The sequence below is a fragment of the Trichechus manatus genome, unplaced genomic scaffold (genome assembly GCF_000243295.1).
Source record: "Trichechus manatus latirostris isolate Lorelei unplaced genomic scaffold, TriManLat1.0 scaffold00100, whole genome shotgun sequence".
NCBI classification, from domain to species: Eukaryota; Metazoa; Chordata; class Mammalia; order Sirenia; family Trichechidae; genus Trichechus; species Trichechus manatus.
Window position 1 is genome coordinate 834,134 of NW_004444036.1, and position 21,143 is coordinate 855,276.

At 39.7% G+C, this 21,143-nt stretch overlaps 1 protein-coding gene across 1 annotated transcript in view; it reads left to right on the top strand.

The window, feature by feature from the left end:
* REPS2 (RALBP1 associated Eps domain containing 2) overlaps positions 1 to 21,143 on the top strand; it is a 193,917-nt gene that overhangs the window by 33,979 nt on the left and 138,795 nt on the right. Inside the window, exon 4 of the mRNA XM_023737251.1 lies at positions 8,067 to 8,164. Within this exon, the coding sequence (XP_023593019.1) occupies positions 8,067 to 8,164 (98 nt within the window). The remainder of the gene's footprint in view (positions 1 to 8,066; positions 8,165 to 21,143) is intronic.

The window sequence follows — 21,143 nt, forward strand, 5'->3', positions numbered from 1 at the left end:
GGGCACCATCTAGTTGTACTGGACTCAGTCTGGTGGAGGCCATGGTAGTTGAGGTCCATCAGTCCTTTGGACTAATCTTTCCCATATATCTTATTTTCTTTATTCTTCCTTGCTCCCGAAAGCATGAGACCAGTTGAGTATCTTAGATGGCTGCTCACAGGCTTTTAAGACCCCAGACGCTACTCACCAAGGGAGAATGTAGAACATTGTCTTTATGAACTGTGTTATGCCAATTGAGCTAGATGTTCCCCAAGACCATGGTCCCTGCAGCCCTCCGCCAAACAATTCGGTCCCTCAGGGAGTTGGATGTGTCTATGGAGTTTCCATGACCTTGCCTTGGACAAGTTGTGCCGGCTTCCCCAGTATTGTGTACTTTTACCCTTCACCAAAGTTACCACTTATCTATTGTCTATTTAGTATTTCCTGCCCCCACCCCTCCCATCCCTTGTAACCAACAAAGATTGTTTCTTTTTGCCTATAAACGTTTTCCTGAGTTTTTACAGTAGTGGTCTCATATGATATTTGTCCTTATTGAGCATAGTGTCCTCCAGTTTTATCCATGTTATGCTATACTTCGCAGATTCATCATTGTTCTTTATCGTTGTGCAATACTCCATTGTGTGTATGTACCATAGTTTGTTTATCCATTCATCTGTTGATGGACATCTAGGTTGTTTCCATCTTTTTGCTGTTGTGAACAATGCTGCAGCGAACATGGGTATGTCTGTTCGTGTGATGGCGCTTATTTCTCAAGGATATATTTCTAGGAGTGGGATTTCTGGATTGTATGGTATGTTTCTTTCCAGGTTTCTAAGGAAGCGCCGTATGGTTTTCTAAAATGGTTGTATCATTCTGCATTCCCACCAGCAGTGCATAAGAGTTCCAATATCCTGGCAGCCTCTCCAACATTTGTTATTCCCAGTTTTTTTCATTTGTGCCAGTAATGCTGGAGTGAGATGGTATCTCTTTGTGGTTTTGATTTGCATTTCTCTAATGGCTGGTTTTCTAGAGCATTTCCTCATGCCTCTGTTGGTCGCTTGAATGTCTTCTTTGGTAAAATGTCTGTTCATTTCCTTTGCCCAATTTTTTATTGGATTATTTGTCTTTTTGTTGTAGAGGTGTTGGATTTTCTTGTAGATTTTAGAGATTAGACCTTTGTCTGACTTGTAATGGCCAAAATTGTTTTCCCAGTCTGTAGGTTCTCTTTTTACTCTTTTGGTGAAGTCTTTGGATGAGCATAAGTGTTTAATTTTTAGAAGATCCTAGTTATCTAGCTTCCCTTCTGGAGTTTGTGTTTTGTTGGTTATGGTTTGTATCCTGTTAATGCTGTGTATTAGGGCCTCTAGCATTGATCCTATTTTTTCTTCTATGAACTTTATGGTTTTGGGGTTTATATTTAGGTCTTTGATCCATTTTGAATTAGTTTTTGTATATGGTGTGAGGTGTGGGTCCTGTTTCATTTTTTTTTGCAGATGGACATCTAGCTTCACCAGCCTCATTTTTTAAAAAAGAGTGTTCCCCATTTGATGGACTTTGACCCCTTGTGGAAGATCAGGTGACCGTAGGTGGATGGATTTATATCTGGGTTATCAATCTTGTTCCATTGGTCAATGTATCTGTCATTGTACCAGGACCAGGCCGTCTTGACTATCGTAGCTGTGTAGTAGCTTCTTAGGTCAGGTAGTGTGAGTCCTCCTATTTTATTCTTCTTCTTCAATAGTGCTTTACTTATTTGGGACTTCTTCCCTTTCCATATAAAGTTAATGATTAGTTTTTCCATCTCTTTAAAGAATGTTGTTGGTATTTGGAATGGGATTGCATTGTATTTGTAAACTGCTTTGGGTAGAATTGTCATTTTCACAATGTTGAGGCTACCTATCCATCAGCATGATATGTTTTCCCATTTATGTAGATCCCTTTGGGTTTCTTGCATTGTGTTTTGTAGTTTTCTTTGTATAGGTCTTTTGCATCCCTGGTTAGATTTATTCCTAAGTATTTCATTTTTTTAGAGGCTATTATAAATGGTATTGTTTTCCTGGTTTCATTTTCATCGTTCTCTTTATTGATGTATAGGAATCCTACTGAGTTTGTGTGTTTATCTTGTATCCTGCTACTCTGCTTAATCTTTATATTAGTTCCAGTAGTTTTCTTGTGGAGTCTTCAGGGTTTTCTATGTATAGTATTGTATCATCTGCAAATAGGGACAATTTAAGTTCTTCATTACCAATTTGGATGCCCTTTATTTCTTTTTCTTGCCTTATTTCTCTAGCTAGGGCTTCCAGCACAATGTTAAATAGGAGTGGTGATAAAGGACATCCTTGTCTTGTTCCTGTTCTCAAGGGGAATGTTTTCAGCCTCTCTCCATTAAGCATGATGTTGGCCGTTGGTTTTGCATAGATGCCCTTTATCATGTTGAGAAATTTCCCTTCTATACCTATTTTATTGAGACTTTTTATCATGAATGGGTGTTGGACTTTGTTGAATGCCTTTTCTGCGTCAGTTGAGATGATCATGTGATTTTTTTTCTTTCCTTTTATTTATGTGGTGGATTATGTTGATTGATTTTCTAATGTTGAACCATCCTTGCCTACCTGGTATGAATCCTACTTGGTCATGGTGTATTATTTTTTTGATATAATGCTGAATTCTATTGGCTAGAAGTTTGTTGAAAATTTTTGCATCTATATTCATGAGAGATACTGGTCTGTAATTTTCTTTTTTTGTGGCATCTTTGCCTGGTTTTGGTATCAGGGTTTGCCGGCTTCATAAAATGAATTCGGAAGTATCCCTTCCTTTTCAATCTTCTGAAATAGTTTGAGTAGTACTAGTATAAGCTCTTCTCTAAATGTTTGGTAGAATTCTCCAGTGTAGCCATCTGGGCCAGGGTTGTAGTGTTTTTTTGTTGGAGGTTTTTTTTTTTTTTTTTAAAATTACCTTCTCAATCTCTTCTCTTGTTATGGGTCTGTTCAGATTTTCAACATCACTTTTTGTTAGTGTGGGTAGGTTGTGTGTTTCTAGACATTTATCCATTTCCTCTAAGTTTTCAAAATTGTTGGAGTACAGTTGTCCATAATACTCTGTTATGCTCATTTTTATTTCAGTTGAGTCTGTTGTAATGTCCCCCATTTCATTTCTTACTTGGGTTATTTGTATCCTCTCCTGTTTTTCTTTTGTCAGTCTGGCCAGTGGTTTGTCGATTTTGTTGATCCTTTCAAAGAACCAACTTTTGGTTTTGTTGATTCTACTGCTTCTGGTGGCTGTGGGCTTTTTTTTGCTGTTCTCTGTTTGTTTGAGTTGTGTAGTTAATGTTTTGATTTTGTCCCTTTCTTCTTTTTTGATGTGTGCATCTATTGCTATCAATTGTCCTCTGAGGACTGCATTTGCTGTGTCCCAAAGGTTTTGGTATGATGTGTTTTCATTCCTGTTTGATTCTAGGAATTTTTTGATTCCATCTCTGATTTCTTCTATTGCCCAGTGATTTGTACGCAGGGTGTTATTCAGTTTCCATGTAATTGATTTTTTTTCCTTGCTCTTCTTGTTGTTAATTTCTACCTTGATGGCATTGTGGTCAGAGAAGACACTTTGTATTATCTCAGCATTTTGGGTCTTGTTGAGGGTTGCTCTGTGGCCTAAGATGTGGTCTATTCTGGAGAACGTTCCATGTGCATTGGAAAAGAATGTGTACTTTGCAGCTGTTGAATGCAGTGTTCTGTGTATATCTGTGAGGTCAAGTTGGCTGATTGTGTTCTTTAGTTCTTCTGTATCTTTGGTGAGTTTCTTTCTAGATGTTCTGTCCTTTACCGAGAGTGGTGTGTTGAAGTCTCCTACTATTATTGTGGAACTGTCAGCTTCTCTTTTCAGTGCTGTTAGAGTTTGTTTTATATATTTTGGAGCCCTGTCATTGGGTGTCTCTGTGTTTATTATGGTTATGTCTTCATGATGAATTGGCCCCTTAATCATTATATAGTGTCCTTCTTTGTCTTTTATGGTGGATTTTGTTTTAAAGTCTGTTTTATCTGAGATTAGTATTGCCGTTCCTGCTTTTGTTTGGTAGCTGTTTGCTTGATATATTTATTTCCATCCTTTAATTTTTAATTTCCATCTTTATTTCTAAGGTGTGTCTCTTGTAGTTAGCATATTGATGGATCCTTTTTTTTTCTTTTCCATTCTGTCACTCTCTGTCTCTTTATGGGTGCATTTAGGCTGTTTATATTCGGTGTAATTATTGATAGGTGTTAGTTTATTGCTGTTATTTTGTAGTGCTTCTTTTGTGGTGCTGACGTTTTCTTTGTTCCTGTTACTCTCCTGTACTGAATTCCTTTTGTTTGTGGATTTTTTGTTCATTTCTTTTGTTTTTGTAGGTTTTGTTTTTACTGAGACTTTCTGTTTTTCGTCTTTATTTTGATGAGTAGGTTTGTTACCTTTCTTTGTGTTTACCTTGAAATTTACCCTTATCTGCCTATGTTTGACCCAGTCTGTTATTACTTGGTATCGCCTTGCCTTCCTCTCCATTAGAAGGTTCTGATTTACAGATGAACCTCTCTGGTTCCCTGTTGTAATTCTTTTGGTTTTGGATATTCCTTGAGAGTTCATTTCCCAGGTTGGTATCTGGCTGGTACGATCCTGCATCCTAGATTCAGCCTGTGGTCTGATGTTGTTTGTTCTCATATCGAAGGTTTCCCTTTAATAATTCTTATAAGTTTGGTTTTATTTTTACATAGTCCCTTAATTTCTGTTTATCTGGAAATGTCCTCATTTCACCATCATATTTGAATGGGAGTTTTGCAGAATATATTATTCTTGGCTGGCAATTTTTTTCTTTCAAGGTTTTATATATGTCCTCCCATTGCCTTCTTACCTGCATGGTTTTTGCTGAATAATCCGACCTTAGTCTTAGTGTTTCTCCTCTGTATGTGACTTTTTGTTTTTCGCGAGCTGCTCTCAGGATTCTTTGTCTTTGGTTTTAGTGAGTGTGATTATGGTATGCATTGGTGATTTTCTTTTGGGGGTCTATCCTATATGAAGTTCGTTGAACTTCTTGGATGGTCAGCTTCTCATCTTTCATGATATTTGGGAAGTTTTCTGTCAGCAGTTCTTCAGAGATCCTCTCTGTGTTTTCTGTTTTCTCCCCGTTCTGGAACTCCGATCCCTCGCAAAGTTTTCTTTTGATTGTATTCCACATAATTCTCAGGGTTTCTTCATTTTTCTTTGTTCCAAAATGGATGTCAGAAGAGACTCTGAAACTTGCTCTTGAACGTTGAGTAGCTAAAGCAAAAGGAAGAAATGATGAAGTAAAAGAACTGAACAGAAGATTTCAAAGGGTAGCTTGAGAAGATAAAGTAAAGTATTATAATAAGAAATGTAAAGAGCTGGAGATAGAAAACCAAAGGAGAAGAACATGCTCGGCATTTCCCAAGCTAAAAGAACTGAGGAAAAAATTCAATCCTCGAGTTGCAGTATTGAAGGACTCTACAGGGAAAATAATAAACGATGCAGGAAGCATCAAAAGAAGATGGAAGAAATACACAGAGCCATCATATCAAAAAGAATGGGTCAGTGCTCAGCCATTTCAAAAGGTAGCATATAATCAGGAACCGATGATACTGTTGGAAGAAGTCCAAGCTGCACTGAAGGCATTGGCGAAAAACAAGGCTCCAGGAACTGACGAAATATCAATTGAGATGTTTGAACAAACGTATGCAGCGCTAGAAGTGCTCACTCGTCTATGCCAAGAAATTTGTAAGACAGCTACCTGGCCAACCAACTGGAAGAGATCCATATTTATGCCCATTCCAAAGAAAGGTGATCCAACCTAATGTGGAAATTATCAAACAATATCATTAATATCACACTCAAGTAAAATTTTGCTGAAGATCATTCAAAAGCAGCTGCAGCAGTGTATTGAGAGGGAACTGCCAGAAATTCAGGCCGGATTCAGAAGAGGACATGGAACCAGGGATATCATTGCTGATGTTAGATGAATCCTGGGTGAAAGATGTTTTCTTGTGTTTTATTGACTATGCTAAGATATTGGACTGTGTGGATCATAACAAATTATGGATAACATTGCAAAGAATGAGAATTCCAGAATGCTTGATTGTGCTCATGAGGAACTGTACATAGATCAAGAGGCAGTTGTTCAGACAAAACAAGGGGATACTGCGTGGTTTAAAGTCAGGAAAGACATGCAGCAGGGTTGTATCCTTTCACCATACTTATTCAGTCTGTATGCTGAGCAAATAATCCGAGAAGCTGGACTATATGAAGAAGAATGGGGCATCAGGATTGGAGGAAGACTCATTAACAACCTGTGTTATGCAGATGACACAACCTTGCTTGCTGAAAGTGAAGAGGACTTGAAGCACTTACTGGTGAAGATCAGAACCACAGCCTTCAGTATGGATTACACCTCAACATAAAGAAAACAAAAATCCTCATGACTTGACCAATAAGCAACATCATGATAAATGGAGAAAAGGTTGAAGTTGTCAAGGATTTAATTTTACTTGTGTCCACAGTCAACACTCATGGAAGCAGCAGTCAGAAAATCAAAAGACACATTTCACTGGGCAGAAGACCTCTTTAAAGTGTTGGAAAGCGAAGGTGTTACCTCGAGGACTAAGGTGCTCCTGACCCAAGCCATGGTATTTTCAATCACATCATATGCATGCAAAAGCTGGACAGTGAATAAGGAAGACTGATGAAGAATTGATGCCTTTGAATTATGGTGTTGGTGAAGAATATTGAATATACCATGTACTGCCAAAAGAACGAGTGAATGTATCTTGGAAGAAGTACAGCCAGAATGCTCCTTAGAAGCAAGGATGGCGAGACTACGTCTAACATACTTCGGACATGTCATCAGGAGGGATCCGTCCCTGGCGAAGAACATCATGCTTGGTAAAGTACAGGGTCAGTGAAAAAGAAGAAGACCCTCAACGAGATGGATTGACGTAGTGACTGCAGCAGTGGGCTCAAGCATTACAGCGATTTTGAGGATGGTGCAGGACTGGGCAGTTTTTCATTCTGTGGTACATGAGGTCGCTATGAGTCAGAACCAACTCGACGGCTCCTAACAACAACAACAACAGTATTGTCCCTGTTTTTTCTTTGAAGGTCTTTATAGTTTTAGGTTTTACGTTGAGTTCTTTGATCCATTTTGTATTAGTTTTTGTGTATAGTGTAAGGTATAGATCTTGTTTCATTTTTCTGCACATGGATATCCAGTTTTGCCAGCACCATTTGTTAAAGAGACTATCTCTTCCCCATTTTATGGACTTTGACCCTTTGTCAAATATCAGTTGTCCATAGGTCAGTGAATTTATTTTTGGGTTCTCAGTTGTTTTCCATTGGTCTGTTTATCTTTTGTTGTACCAGTACTAGGCTGTTTTGACAACTGTGGTTTTATAGTAGGTTCTGAGATCAGGGAGTGTGAGGCCTCCTACTTTGTTCTTCAATAGTTCTTTGCTTATCCAAGACCTCTTTCCTTTCCTTATGAAGTTGGTGACTTTTTACATTTTTTCTGTTCTTATTTTTATATTCTGTTGCATAAGGAAGAGAAGGCATGGTATTATATTTGAACGTTAAGTGCTATTCCTTTTTTTCCCAGATAAAAAATAATGTTGATTCTTAGTGTTCAACAAATATATTAGTTTTCTTGTTTTTGGTGGGGATGGATGATGAAAGGATGACTTTGAAGCAGATAGGTATATATGGAATTTACCTTTCATTTGGAATCTGAACACTTATAACATGGTACTTTCTTAGCTACTCTCGTTCTCAGATTATCTCAGTTTCCATCATTCCACCCTCACAGTTTATCCCTAATCTTAATCTCATGTAAACATTTTACTGCCTTATCATGAATTGGCTGAATATCTTTAGATTGTTAAGTTGTGCCCAAGCACATTAAGGTTTGTCTGTCCTAGGTGACCCTCTGAGCATACACTCAAATTCCTTTTTAAATTCTTCCCTGAAGTACGGATGCTGTATCAATTTGCATGTGAAGCCTCCTTTCTGGGTGGAATCTTTGGATAACATGCTGACTTCCCCTTTTGCTCTTCCAGCTCCTTACGAAGCCAGACAGCCCCTTGTCCAGCCTGAAGGAACCTCGTCAGGGGGCCCTGGAGCCAAGCCCCCTCGTCTTCAGGCTTCTCTTATCCGGGTAAGTGATGTCATGGGATTTATGTCAGTGGGAGAGTGGAGACCCGCTTTGGACTTTGGGGACATGAATTTGGGATGGGCCCTCTTTATATCGTAAGGAAGATATAAAACTACACCCCCATGCAAATATCGCACTCCTTGTTGCGTTGCTTGTATGTTTTTCTAAACATGCTTTTTTTTTGCATATGTTTCTACCTCTTCTCGGTATCTCTAGAATACACCAGGCTGGTTCTTGGCCTTTGCTATGTCTTAAGTGTCCTTCCGCCTTCATCTCCCTAATCTTTAGGCACCTCTTGCAGGAGAGCTGAGCTGCATTTTTTCTAAAACAGCCCATCTTGTTTCTGCCTTCTTTATTATTACTCATTTAGTGCATAGTTAATTGTGTTTGTGGTTTGCCTCCAATTAGATTGTAAGCTTTTGGAAGGCAGAAGTAGCTTTCTTTCACAGAGAGACTAGGTTCTAGAGTTGTTGCAGAAACAAAAATTGAATGTTTAAAAAATATTTTTGAAAATCCCTTATTGGTACCACACTGGAGAACCAAGATGCCATTCTCTCTTAGGTCCAGCACAGCTCACTTTTACCCCCAAGTTGGAGCCGATGGCTGTTTCTTCAGCTGAGCTCCAGATGTAGTCGTTGGCTGGGTTTAGAGATCTTGTGGTACAAAAAATGTGCCTTTAAACATGAGACTCACACCCATTACGGAATGATCGTGAACACTAGGAAAGGTATTGGAGGCGCTGGAGTTCAGTCCCCAAATTTCCAGGGTATAGCTGTGCAAGTTCCTGCAGAATGTCTTCAGGTGCTGTAGAGACCAAATTTTTAATGGTTAGAGTGATGGTCAAACAAGCGGGACATCTCAAACTCTTTAGTGGTGGGCTTGGGCTCACTGGCCCCTTTTTCCCTAGCCCCTTGCATGGAATGGTCATGAGCTCTGTGTTTTCTCTTCTAGTCTCTAGGTCCCTTTTTCTGCTGTTAAACATGATTCTTGAGCGTTTCACTCAACTAACAGTAAATACCGTATTTTTCACAAATAACATGTCTGCATAAATAACTCATCCACACCTGTAACGCTTATAAAAACAATGTTGTGGGGGTTGCATGGTCAGCAAATAAGTATAGCACGCATGTTATTTGCATAAAAATCCAGTAACCTATTAGGTGCCAGGCACTGTGTTGAGGATACAAAAATGAGGTATAGCACTCCCAGTCCCTGCCATCATAGAGTTTACAGGCTATTGAGGGAGATGGTCATTAACCAAACTGTTACAAAGTAAATATATTATTCTGATAGGTAATGTGAGTAAAAATTACCCTGTACTTTGAGGGTGAAAAGTTTAGGTGGGGAGCTTGACCTAGCCTTGACGGGCAGGGGGTGATCAAGGAAGGCTTCTAGGGGGTAGTAACATTTGAGTTGTAACAAGAAGGATACACAGGTATGCAGGTGATGAGATGGGAATGGGAGGGCGTAGGCAAGAATACTCAACAGAGGAAACTGCATATATGAAGGCTCTTTCTATCTTCTTAGCACTTTGTACATGTCATCTGTTTAAATACAGTTATCTCATGAGGTAATTACTGTTATTATCCTATTGTTTCAGATGACAAATCCTGGGGTTTAAAGATATTATTTAATTTGCCCAAGGTCACAGCTAGAAAGGGGCAAGGCTGGAATTCAAACACTGGACACGATTCCTCAGTCTCTGGCTCAGGGACCTGATGGGTGGTGAAGCCATCTGTTGAGCTAGGGAGGCCTGAAAGAGAAACTGGTGCTGAGGAGTGATCACGAATTCAGTGTTAGATGTTGAACTTTGAGCTTTTTCGATTACCAAGAGAAAGTTTCAAAGAGATGGTAGGATATATGGGTCTGGAGCTTTGGGGGAGAACTGGGGCCTGGACATGGGTATTTGGCAGTGATTGGCCATTGGAAGGTCCTAGGATATAGTGCAGAGAAAACCAGGCAGCTTCTTGCCTAGGCCCAGCCAAACTCTGTGTGACCTTGGGCATGTTGCTTTTCTTTTCTGTAACATGAATAACTTGGAATGGTTTTAACAGTCTGTTGTAACAATCTGCAGCAGTCTGATTCTCCTAATGTTTGTTTAGCATCAGGGGAGGGTTTTTTTCCCCTTCTGTATGGTGCTATGTCTTCTGTTTAAGATGAGGGCAAGGGGCCTTTCTTGGGACAGCAGTTTGTGGTTTTTATGGCTAATGTGTTTTTCTGTCTTCAGTTCTTAGGTTTCCTTCTTATGCTTGTCAACCTGGTTTGGCTTGACTCCATGTTCCAGAAAGCAAAGTGCCAAACTGAATTAGCCACGTAGAGGAGAGGATTTGAAGTGAAGGTTCTTGGTGGTAGGGGATTAATATTTATTGGGCATGATGCTAGGCTAGGCTGGGTAACTAATTCCCCTCACGTTGCCGGCAACCAACTCTCGCTCTCCTAGCTTCCTCTGTGGTCTTGTAGGCAAGTTCTTCCTGCCTTCCTAGAAAAGGGAGCATGGTGTCTGTTACTAGGGAAGGCGATCGTAGGGGAGGCTTTTATGGACTCTGGGCCAGTGCTGTTTGCAGCCTATGGCCTTGGAATTTTGGAGGTGCTTATGCTAAATTCCATGCCCCAAAATTGGAATGAGTAGTCTTTTTTGCTTAATATTTTAGGAATTTCAGTTTTTTTCTTCAATGTATTGGACTCTGCCCTCCTCCTTGAAACTTCAGATACTAAGCGTATCCTATGTTGGTGGATGATTGATAGCAGTTTGTAAAGAAATTATTAAGTCTTCTTTCCTGCTTCATTTGTTATGAAGTGTTTATAGATCATTTTTTTTCACCAGAGGTTGTCATTTTAGTGTATTCCCTTCCAGTCCTTTTTTTAAAAATTGAGGTAAAATTCACACAACATAAAATTCACTGTTTTAACCATTTTAAAATGTAAATTTCAATACTAAAGTACATTCACAGTGTTGTGCAACCATTACCGCAATCTAACTCTGGAATATTTTCATATCCCAAGAAGTAATCTTGCACTCATTAAACAGTCACTCCTCATGACCCTTTCTCCCCAGCCCCAGCACCACGAATCTGTTTTCTGTCTCTCTGGATTTTTCCATTTGGGACATTTCATATGAATGGCGTCATGTAATAGGTGGCCTTTTGTGTCTGACTTCTTTCTTTTAGCATAATGTTTTCAAGGTTCTTCCATGTTGTAGCATGTCTCAGTACTTCATTCTTTTTTGTGGATGAATAATATTCCATTGCATGGATATACCACATTTATTCATTCCAGTTTTTGGAATAATGCTTCTTTAAACACTTGTATACAAGTTTTTGTTTGAATGCTTGTTTTCAGTTCTCTGGGTATATACCTAAGAATGGAATTTCTGGGTCATATGGTCATTTTATGTTTAACCTTTTGAGGAAATGCCAACCTATTTTCCACAGAAGTTGCACCATTTTACTTTTCCAAAGCAACATGTGAGGGTTCCAATTTCTCCACATCCTCACCAACAGTTATTATTTTCTTTCTTTTTATTATAGCCATCCTAATGGATATGAAGTGGTACTTTATTGTGGTTTTTTAAAAAAATATTTTATTGTGTTTTGGGTGAAAGTTTACACAGCAAATTAGGTTCTTATTTAACAATTTTTGTACATATTGTTCACTGACATTGGTTACATTTTTCACAATATATCAGCATTCTCATTATTTCCATTCTGGTTGTTCTGTTTCCATTAATCTAGCTTCCTGTCCCCCCCTTACCTTTTCATCTTTGGTCTAGGATAAATGTTTACCATTTGATTTCATTTAGATGATTATTTTGAGATGCACAGTACTCATGGGTAATATTATTTATTTTATGGGCCAGTTTGTCATTTGGCTGAAAGGTGACCTCTGGGAGTGGTTTGAGTTCTGAGTTTAAAGGGTATCCCAGGGTGTTAATCTTGGGGGTTCATCTGGTTTGTATCGATCCAGTAAGTCTGGCCTTTTTTTTTTTTTTTTTAAGGATTTTGAGTTTTGTTCTACATTTTTCTCCTGTTCTACCTGGGACCATCTAATGAGTCCCTGGTCAGAACGGTCCATAGTGGTAACCGGGCACCATCTAGTTTTTCTGGTCTCAAGGTAGGTAAGGCTATTGTTTGTTAGTTCTGTAGACCAGTTTCTTGTTTGAGTCTTTGGTATCTTTCTTTCTCTTTTGTTCCAGATGAGTAGAGACCAATAGTTGTACCTTAGATGGCTGCTTGTACGCTTTTAAAGACCCCAGACACTACTTAACCAAACTAGGATGTAGAACATTATCTTTATGGATTATATTGTGCCAACAGACCGAGTTGCCCCACAAGACTATGGTCCTAAGCCCTCAAACCCAGTAAACCAATCCCATGAGGTGTTTGGTTATTTCTGGGAAGTATCCATAACTGTGCCCCCATGTGCTTTATTTTATATTTGAATATATATGCAGCACACATAAACATGTATTTACAGATGCCCACAGATACACCTATACATGCACATCCATGTGTTCATATATGCCTTCCTGTACATACATATTTTTGTAACCATTGTTGTTACTGTTGTTGCAAAATTATATATCCCCCCCAATGAATTTTTTGGACAATTTCTACACAGATTGTTCATTGACATTGGTTATATTTATCATAATTTGTCAGCATTCTCTTTGTGTCTGTACCCTTATATTTGTGCTCAGACACTCATCTTTACTATGGTTGTGCTGTGCTCACTACTTTCACACTTGGTGTCACTTTTCTATAAGTCATTTTTGTGCTTTTCACAAGTTATCCTAAACATCTAGATTATGTAGTAATTTGTAATTTTGCTGAATTAGGATTTAGAGTTGCACCTTCTGCTCCCGCTATATTCCACTGTTTGTGTTTTTCCAGGATTTCCAGAAACTACCTTGTGCTGTCTTTTTTTTATTTGCCCTCTCGGCAGCTTTTTTTTTTTCCCATACGAAAATTTATACATACATTCTTATGTGACCCTAATTGCTCTCCCCATACTGTGACAGCACACTCCTCCTTTCCACCCGATTCCCCATGACCATTCAACCAGCTCCTAACCCTCTCTGACTTCCCATCTCATCTCCAGACAGAACCTGCCCATTTAGTCTCTTGTATCTACTTGAGCTAAGAGGCACACTCCTCGTGAGTATAACTTTATGTCCCACAGTCCAGTCCAATCCCTGTCTGAAGAGTTGGCCTTGGAAATTGTTTTAGTTCTGGGCTGATACAGAATCCAGGGGCCATGCTTTCTGAGGTTCCTCCAGTCTCAGTCAGACCATTAAGTCTGGTCTTCTTATTAGAATTTGAGTTCTGCTCCCCACCTTTCTCCTGCTCCATCCAGGACTCTGTGTTGTATTCCCTGTCAGGGTGGTCATTGGTGGTAGCCAGGCACCATCTAGTTCTTCTGGTCTCAGGCTGATGAAGTCTCTGGTTTATGTGACCCTTTCTGTCTCTTGGGCTACTACTTTCTTTGTGTCTTTGGTGTTCTTCGTTCTCTTTTACTCCAGGTGTTGGGACCAATTGATGCATCTTAGATGGCTGCTTGCTAGCTTTTAAGACCCCAGACGCCACTCACCAAAGTAGGATGCAGAACATTTTCTTAATAAACTTTGTTATGCTCTTGGCGGCTTTTGATGCTGACCATCTTCTCCTTGAAATGCTCTTGACCGTTGGTGTTCATGATGCCATACTTGCCTGGTTTTCCTCCTGCTTCTATGGCTTGTTGTTGCTTTTGCCATTGAGTCAGCTCCAACTGATGGTGACTTTATGTATAACAGAACAAAACATTGCCCAGTCCTGCACCATCTTCATGATCCTTGGTATGTTTGAGTCCGTTGTTGTGGTTACTGTGTCAAGCCATTTCACTGAGGATTTTCCTTGCTTTCACTGGCCCTCTACTTTACTTGGCTTCTATGACTACCTCTTCCTAATATCCTTTTTCAGTTTTTCCTCTGCTTCTGCCTTACATGTTGGTGATTCTGGACCTGCTTCTCACTCTACTGACTGTTCAGCTACATGGAGCCTGATGACCACAAATCTCCTTCTGTTAGACGTCTTCACTTGCATGCCCCACTGTAATTAGAAGCTGACATGTTTTTTTTCCCACAAAACCGTCTTTCACCCCTCTGTTCCTGTCTCCATCCACCCGTTAGCACAGGCCAGGTCCTGGTCATTATCTTTGACTCCCATCTCTCCTCTTATGCCCTTTCAGTCACCAAGTCCTAGCCATTTCACTTTCTAAATAGCTCTCATATCTGTCCATCCCTCTGTCACCTAATCTGTTATATCAGCCTCTGGCTCGTGCTTCTTGCTTCCGTTCTGGCTCTCTTCAAATCCGTTAGCCTCACTGTGAACAAAAACGATCTTTTATAAATGCAAACCCGGTCATCCCACTCCCTTGATTGAAACCTTTCATTCTCTGCCAATTGCTCTTAGCACATAACCCGTGTCCCTGAACATGGCTCCTAAGGCCCCTGGTGGCTTGGCCTCTGTTTACCTCTTCAGCCACAGTATCTTGCTTCTTTTCTCCCTTGATACTCTGACCATGCAGAGCTGCTGATGGCTTCCCATATGGTCATTGTTCTCTGTCTGTGTGGAAACCTTACTCTCCATCCCTGCTTTTGTCTTTTTTGTTTTCTCTTTTGACTCAATGCCTGTATGCTTTTTTTCAATGATGGCATAAAGTGTGAGAATTTTCTAATATTTTCTTGCATATGTGATGTTCCAATTTTTTCATTCTTAAAAAATGGGTTCACTGCTTCTTTGCTTATTTTATCTGCCAAACTCAGTTGGAGGAATGGGAGTCTGATCATTAATGGTTCTCCATCGCAGAGGCAACCAAAGCTGCTTGTGTCTTTTGTATCATTCCAGGAATGTTTTATGCATATACACGTGAATATAGGTGTTCGTGTATATAGTATGTACAATACATTTTTATCTGACCTCAAGAGATAGGTTTGTCAAATCAAATGATCAAATATACTTCCATCCAGGTCTCACTAGAAATTAAAAAAAACTTTTAAATTAAAACACACTCACTTTTTGAACCCTAACCATATGTGTTGTGATGTTTTCTTCTCTTTCCAGGGTTGGGGTGGGTACTGGGCTGAACATAACAGTCTTCTGGGACAAATTCTCAATACCACACTCTTTTTACTTCAAAGATGAAATAATGATGAACAGAATTTAGAGGAACATGTCACTCTGCCATTCTACTGGGGGGGGGTGGCTATATTTTTGGTGGAAATTTTTTAATGAACAGGTAGGGGGAGGGATGTTAGGTATTGCCAGCCAGCCACCATACTAACGTTAAAGTCTGTAACTTGGAAAACATTTCTTTACCTTAGTTGTCTTCTTTTTTCCCTCATTTTCACTCAGTCTCAATTTTCTTGCCATGCTCCCCTCTCCCCTGGATTTAACTGTAGGAATTTGTGGCCAGAAGCAGATTATCTCTGCTCCCTGGGTCCTTTTGGAAGGATTCAAAATAGAAAAGTTATGTGCATAAAGGATGGAGAAAGAAATGAATACCCCTGAGGCTCTGTTGGAGTGATGTTGGCATAGGCAGAGAAGAATTGATAGTCATTACAAGGAAATTGTTCGTTCTAAGAGTTTTTATGGGAACAGAAGGTAAGAGCCTTTCTGGGAGGCTGAAACTGCATTGAGAGCACTTTTTGTGGTATGAAAGCTATTTTGTGGGTAGATCAGACCAGGATGCTGGGAGGGTAAGGAAAGTAGAGAATAGAAATTGTGGCTGAAAGACTGGGATGGGGTTGAGTGAGTTGGGTTAGAGTTGAGTGATGAGAGAGCTGGTGCTTTGAGTTTGGAAGAAGAGAGAAGCAGGTAAACAAATGGAGCATACTAGATACTGTGAGCCACTTTGATTCTTTTATCTAATACTCAGCCCCAGAAGGTGATCCATGAGGCAGGTCAGGCCAGTGGGTGCACTTTCAGGGTCAAGAAATGATTTCCCTTGGCAACATTTGGCCCTTGTGTTCTTTTTTTAAGTAGGGTGGTCTTCAGGCATTTTTTCCCTTCCTACTTTTTGAATCTTTCCTCTTTCACCTTGTCTGAGAGCTCTGACTTTGGTCCTCTTCCCCTGACATGAAGTACCTGTGTGGTACTTCAGCATAATGCCACTACCACATTTAATTTTTTTGTCTACTCCTCATATCACAGTCAAACCCTCAGGCTGATGAGCCAGCAGCCACATGGATGTCCTTATGGGTCACTTGAGAGAAAAAGCATGAGGTGAAGAAGAAAGAACCACCCACTGATGATCTCCCTCCTCACATTGCCACAGCAAAAAACCTCAGTTTTTGGTTGCTTGTTTCCAGTTGTACAGTTAACATCACAATACTTATTTTTTTGGCTCATGGGTTGTGAGCTTTTAAACACTCTTGTTTTTCAAAGCAATGAAAAAAAATAAAAAATATCTGTCAGAAATTCAAAAGATAAGAAAGGGTACAGAGTGAAAGTGTTGCTTCCATTCTCTCCCCTACCACCCTGTTCCCCATCGCAGAGACTACTAATATTACCCATTTCTTTTGTATTGTTCTAGGAATATTTTATGCATATATAAGTGACTATAAACCAAAACCAAACCTGTTGCTGTGGAGTCGATTCCGACTCATAGCGACCCTATAGGACACAGTAGAACTGCCCCATAGGGCTTCCAAGGAGTGGCTGGTGGATTCGAGCTGCCAACCTTTTGGTTAGCAGCCATAGCTCTTAGCCACTGTGCCATCAGGGCTCCAAGTGAATATAGGTATCCTTATATGTGATCTCATATGTAAATATGTATAACATGGAAAACATATTTCTACCTTTTTATATATATGGTAGCATACTGTACATCTTTTATGCACTTTGCATGTTTTACTTAATACTAAGCTTTAATAACATTTTGTAGTAATACATAGAATACTTCCTCATGTATTTTGTTTTTTGCAAATGCATAATATTTCATTATGTGAATCTTCCGCAAATTATTTAACCAGCCCCTTTCTGAGTGACATCTTCTACTTGCACTTGCAAGATTTTTTTGCACGTATATAGATATAGGATCAGTTCCTAGAAGTGAAATTATTGGGTAAAAAGGTCTTTATGTTTGTAAATTTTGATAGAGATTTTCAAATTGGAGGTTTCTACCAATTTCCACACTCACCAACAATATATGAAAATGTCTGTTTCCCCATACTCTTGCAAACACAGTGTGCTAACAAACTTACGGATGTTTGCCAATCTCATAGGTGAAAAAATATCTCTGTCGAGTTTTAATTAGCATTCTCTTTATTAGTGAAGTGGAACATCTTAAGTTTAAGAGGCATTTGTGTTTCCTTTGCTGTAAATTGCTTAGTCATAGCCTTTTTTCTTTTCAATTATTGGTGTTTTCTTATTGGTTTGTCATTCTTAACAGTCTGAAAGCAGAAGCTGGTGTGTTTTCCTTTGGGCAAGTGAGATCCTGCAGTGTCTGTGGGAAACTGGTCGTTCAGTGGTTGAGAGGAAGTCCTGGGCACCAGGTGCCCTGGAAGGAAGGTTAGGATCCCCTACTTATGTTAATGTGTACTAGACTGTGAATATTGACGCCTCCTTTACAATATATCCGCGAATATTTACGCCTCCTTTCGGCCCCTAGGCTCATCAGTACTCCCCTGGATCTTAGGGGAGCAAGTAGTGGTATGCAGTGGGGGAAGGCCCTATCAGCGGTACTGGGAGTCCGTATGTAGCCTGGCCAAAGTCTCCTCTGCCACCTGAGTTCTCGTATTCTCCTGGCCTTTTCCTCTAAGCAAAGAGCAAAATCCTCACAGTCATAAAGGAAAGATGCTCTTCTGGAGCCAGCAGATCTTGGCTCCTGATGGAAGAATTGGAAATAATGATTATTAATGATCATTTCTTATGTTAATCGAAATAGTGCCACAGACTAAAATAACAGTAAAATGATCAAATACCCGTGTTGTATGGCTAGCTGCAGGATCCTTTCATGATTTGAAAACATGCTGATGCTTATAAGTAAAAATTACCTGAGAAATAAGATGGTCACCTGTCTGTATAATTTAATAGTTCACTAGCCAGAATTGAAAACTAGACTAGGTAATGGGGAATCCGTTGCTGTCCAGTCGATTCCAACTCATAATGGCCCTGTAGGACAGAGTAGAACTGCTCCAGAGAGTTTCCAAGGAGTGGTTGATGGATTTGAACTGCTGACCTTTTGGTTAGTAGCCGAGCTCTTAAGCGCTATGCCACCAGGGCTCCATAATGGGGAGGAGGGTATAAATACAGTATATTCATATCTCAAGCTCAGGTCCACAGTCTGCAAAACTTCTGTAATGACTTGGGCAAACAGTGAGGTTATTCTTAAAAGGAAATGATACATTGTTATGAGATGGATAGATAGAAAGAGATGACTATAGAGCTTGATGATTAAGGGTATGTACTCTGTATTTTAGTTTGTTTTCTGGCTGTACCGTTATTAGGTGTGTGGTCTTGGTATGCTGCTTCTGCTCCCTAATCCTCAGTTTCCTGTTCTTCAAAATGGGAATAATAAGACCTACCTCACAGGGTTGTTGTGAAGACAAAAATAGATCATGTACATAAAGCAGTTAACAGTACCTGGCACTTAGTAATGTCATGGTCTTCTATGTCTACAGTGATCGTTTTTAAAATTTAGTTTCTGTTAATAAGCAGCAACTGTGTATTGCCCATTAGGCCCTGAGAGAGTTCTACAGTTTAGCAACCAGCCTTCTACACTGTTGACATTAGATCCCTCGTGAGTTTGGTAATATGTGGTGTAAAAAAAAAAAAAAAAAAAAGTTTGTGAAATTTCTTTCCATTGAGAAACTGGTGAGGTTAAATTGTTAAGATTTAATTTTAACTAACTTCTCTACCGATAAAAACAGAAGTTATTTATTGCAACTTCCTGTGATCCTAAAATAATTTCAAAATAAGTAAAAAAAATTTTTTAAAGGTCTCTAATTATTGGAGCCCTAGCGGTGCAGTGGTTAAGAGCTATGACTGCTAACCAAAAGGCTGACAGTTCAAATCCACCAGCTACTCCTTGGAAACCCTATGGGGCAGTTCTACTCTGTCCTATAGGGTCACTATGAGTTGGAATCAACTCAACAGCAACGGGTTTGGTTTTGATTTGGGTAACTTCATAGGTAAAGGAGAGGGCCCAGAATTTACAGTGTTTGGGTGACATTGACAAATACATATAAAGTTCAGCTCCACTCATTATGGGAGAACTTGTCTAGGATTGACAGTTTGTCCAGTCATTTGTTTTTTCTGTTCATTTATTCAGCAAATATTGAGTATTTCCTATGTGATGGGTGCTGTTCCAGGCCTTAGGGAGATAACAGTGATTGGAACAGACAAAAAGGCCCTCATGGACCTTATGACATAGTGGGGATGAGGTAGGGGGAGACAGAACAGAAGCAAAATTGTAGAGTACAATATAGAATAGTTCAGTGTTACAACAAAATCGGTGAGATCTGTCTCCTTTTCTAGCTCCTTTTCTTCATTCCCCATTTAACAGTTGTTCCCACAGTTTTACCCTGTTAACCTTCTCATCCTCCCTGGGAATCTCCCTCACACCCATGAAAGGTGAACTTACATTAACTAAACATAGACTGCTGTAACATGAATCAACATTCATTCCCTATAGATAATCTGCACAATCAGATTATAATTAGAAAGTTGTTTGAGCTCAGAATTAGAACAAGGAGAGTTAGTCTGATGTCGTTGTGGTTGTTGTTAGTTGCCATTCAGTTAACTGCGACTCATGGCGACCCCAGTACAACAGAAGGAGACCTTGCCCGGTCCTGTTCCATCTTTACAATTGTTGCTATGCTGGAATCCATTGTTGCGGCCACTGTGTATTTTTTTTTTTTAGTTGTGCTTTAGGTGAAAGTTTATAGCTCAAGTTAATTCCTCATACAAAAATATATACACATACTGTTATGTAACACTAATTGCAGTCCCTATAATGTGACAGCACACTCCCCCTTTCCACCCCAAGTTTCCCATGTCCATTCAACCAGCTCCTGTCCCTTTCTGCCTTCTCATCCTGCCTCCCGACAGGAGCTGCCCATTTAGGTCTTGTGTATCTACTTGAACTAAGAAGCATACTCTTCATGAGTATTATGTTTTATAGTCCAGCCTAATCTTTGTCTGAAGAGTTGGCTTTGGGAATGGTTTTAGGTCTGAGTTAACAGAGAGTCGGGGGACCGTGTTCCTCTAGTCTCTGTCAGACCATTAAGTCTGGTCTTTTTACATGAATTTGAGTTCTGCACCACATTGTCTCCTGCTCTGTCAGGAACTTTCTGTTGTGTTCCTTGTCAGGGTGGTCATTGGTGGTAGCCGGGCACCATCTAGTTCTTCTGGTCTCAGGCTGATGGAGTCTCTGGTTTATGTGGCCCTTTCTGTCTCTTGGGCTAATATTTTCCTTGTGTCTTTGGTGTTCTTCATTTTTCTTTGCTCCAGGTGGGTTGGGACCAATTGATGCATCTTAGATGGCCGCTAACAAGCTTTTTTTTTTTTATTTAATTGTACTTCAGGTGAAGGCTTACAGAACAAATAGTTTCTCATGAAACAGTAGTACAAATATTGTTTTATGACATTAGTTAACAACCCCACAACATGTCAACCCTCTAACTTCTTGACCTTTTTTTTTTCTTTGGTGAAAATATACATAGCCAAAGATACACCATTTCAAAAATTTCTACATTCATAGTTCAGTGACATCGACTATGCTCTTCCAATTGTGCTGCTATTCTCACTGTAGATGAAGGCTTACAGAACAAAATAGTTTCTCGTTTAACAGTTACTACACATGTTGCCCTATGACAATGTTTAACAACCTCACATCAACACTATACTTACTCAACATTGGGTTCCTTATCACCAGCTTTCCTGTCCCCTTCTGCCTTCTGGCCCTTGTCCCTGGACTGCTGTGCCTCATTAGTCCCATTTGGTTT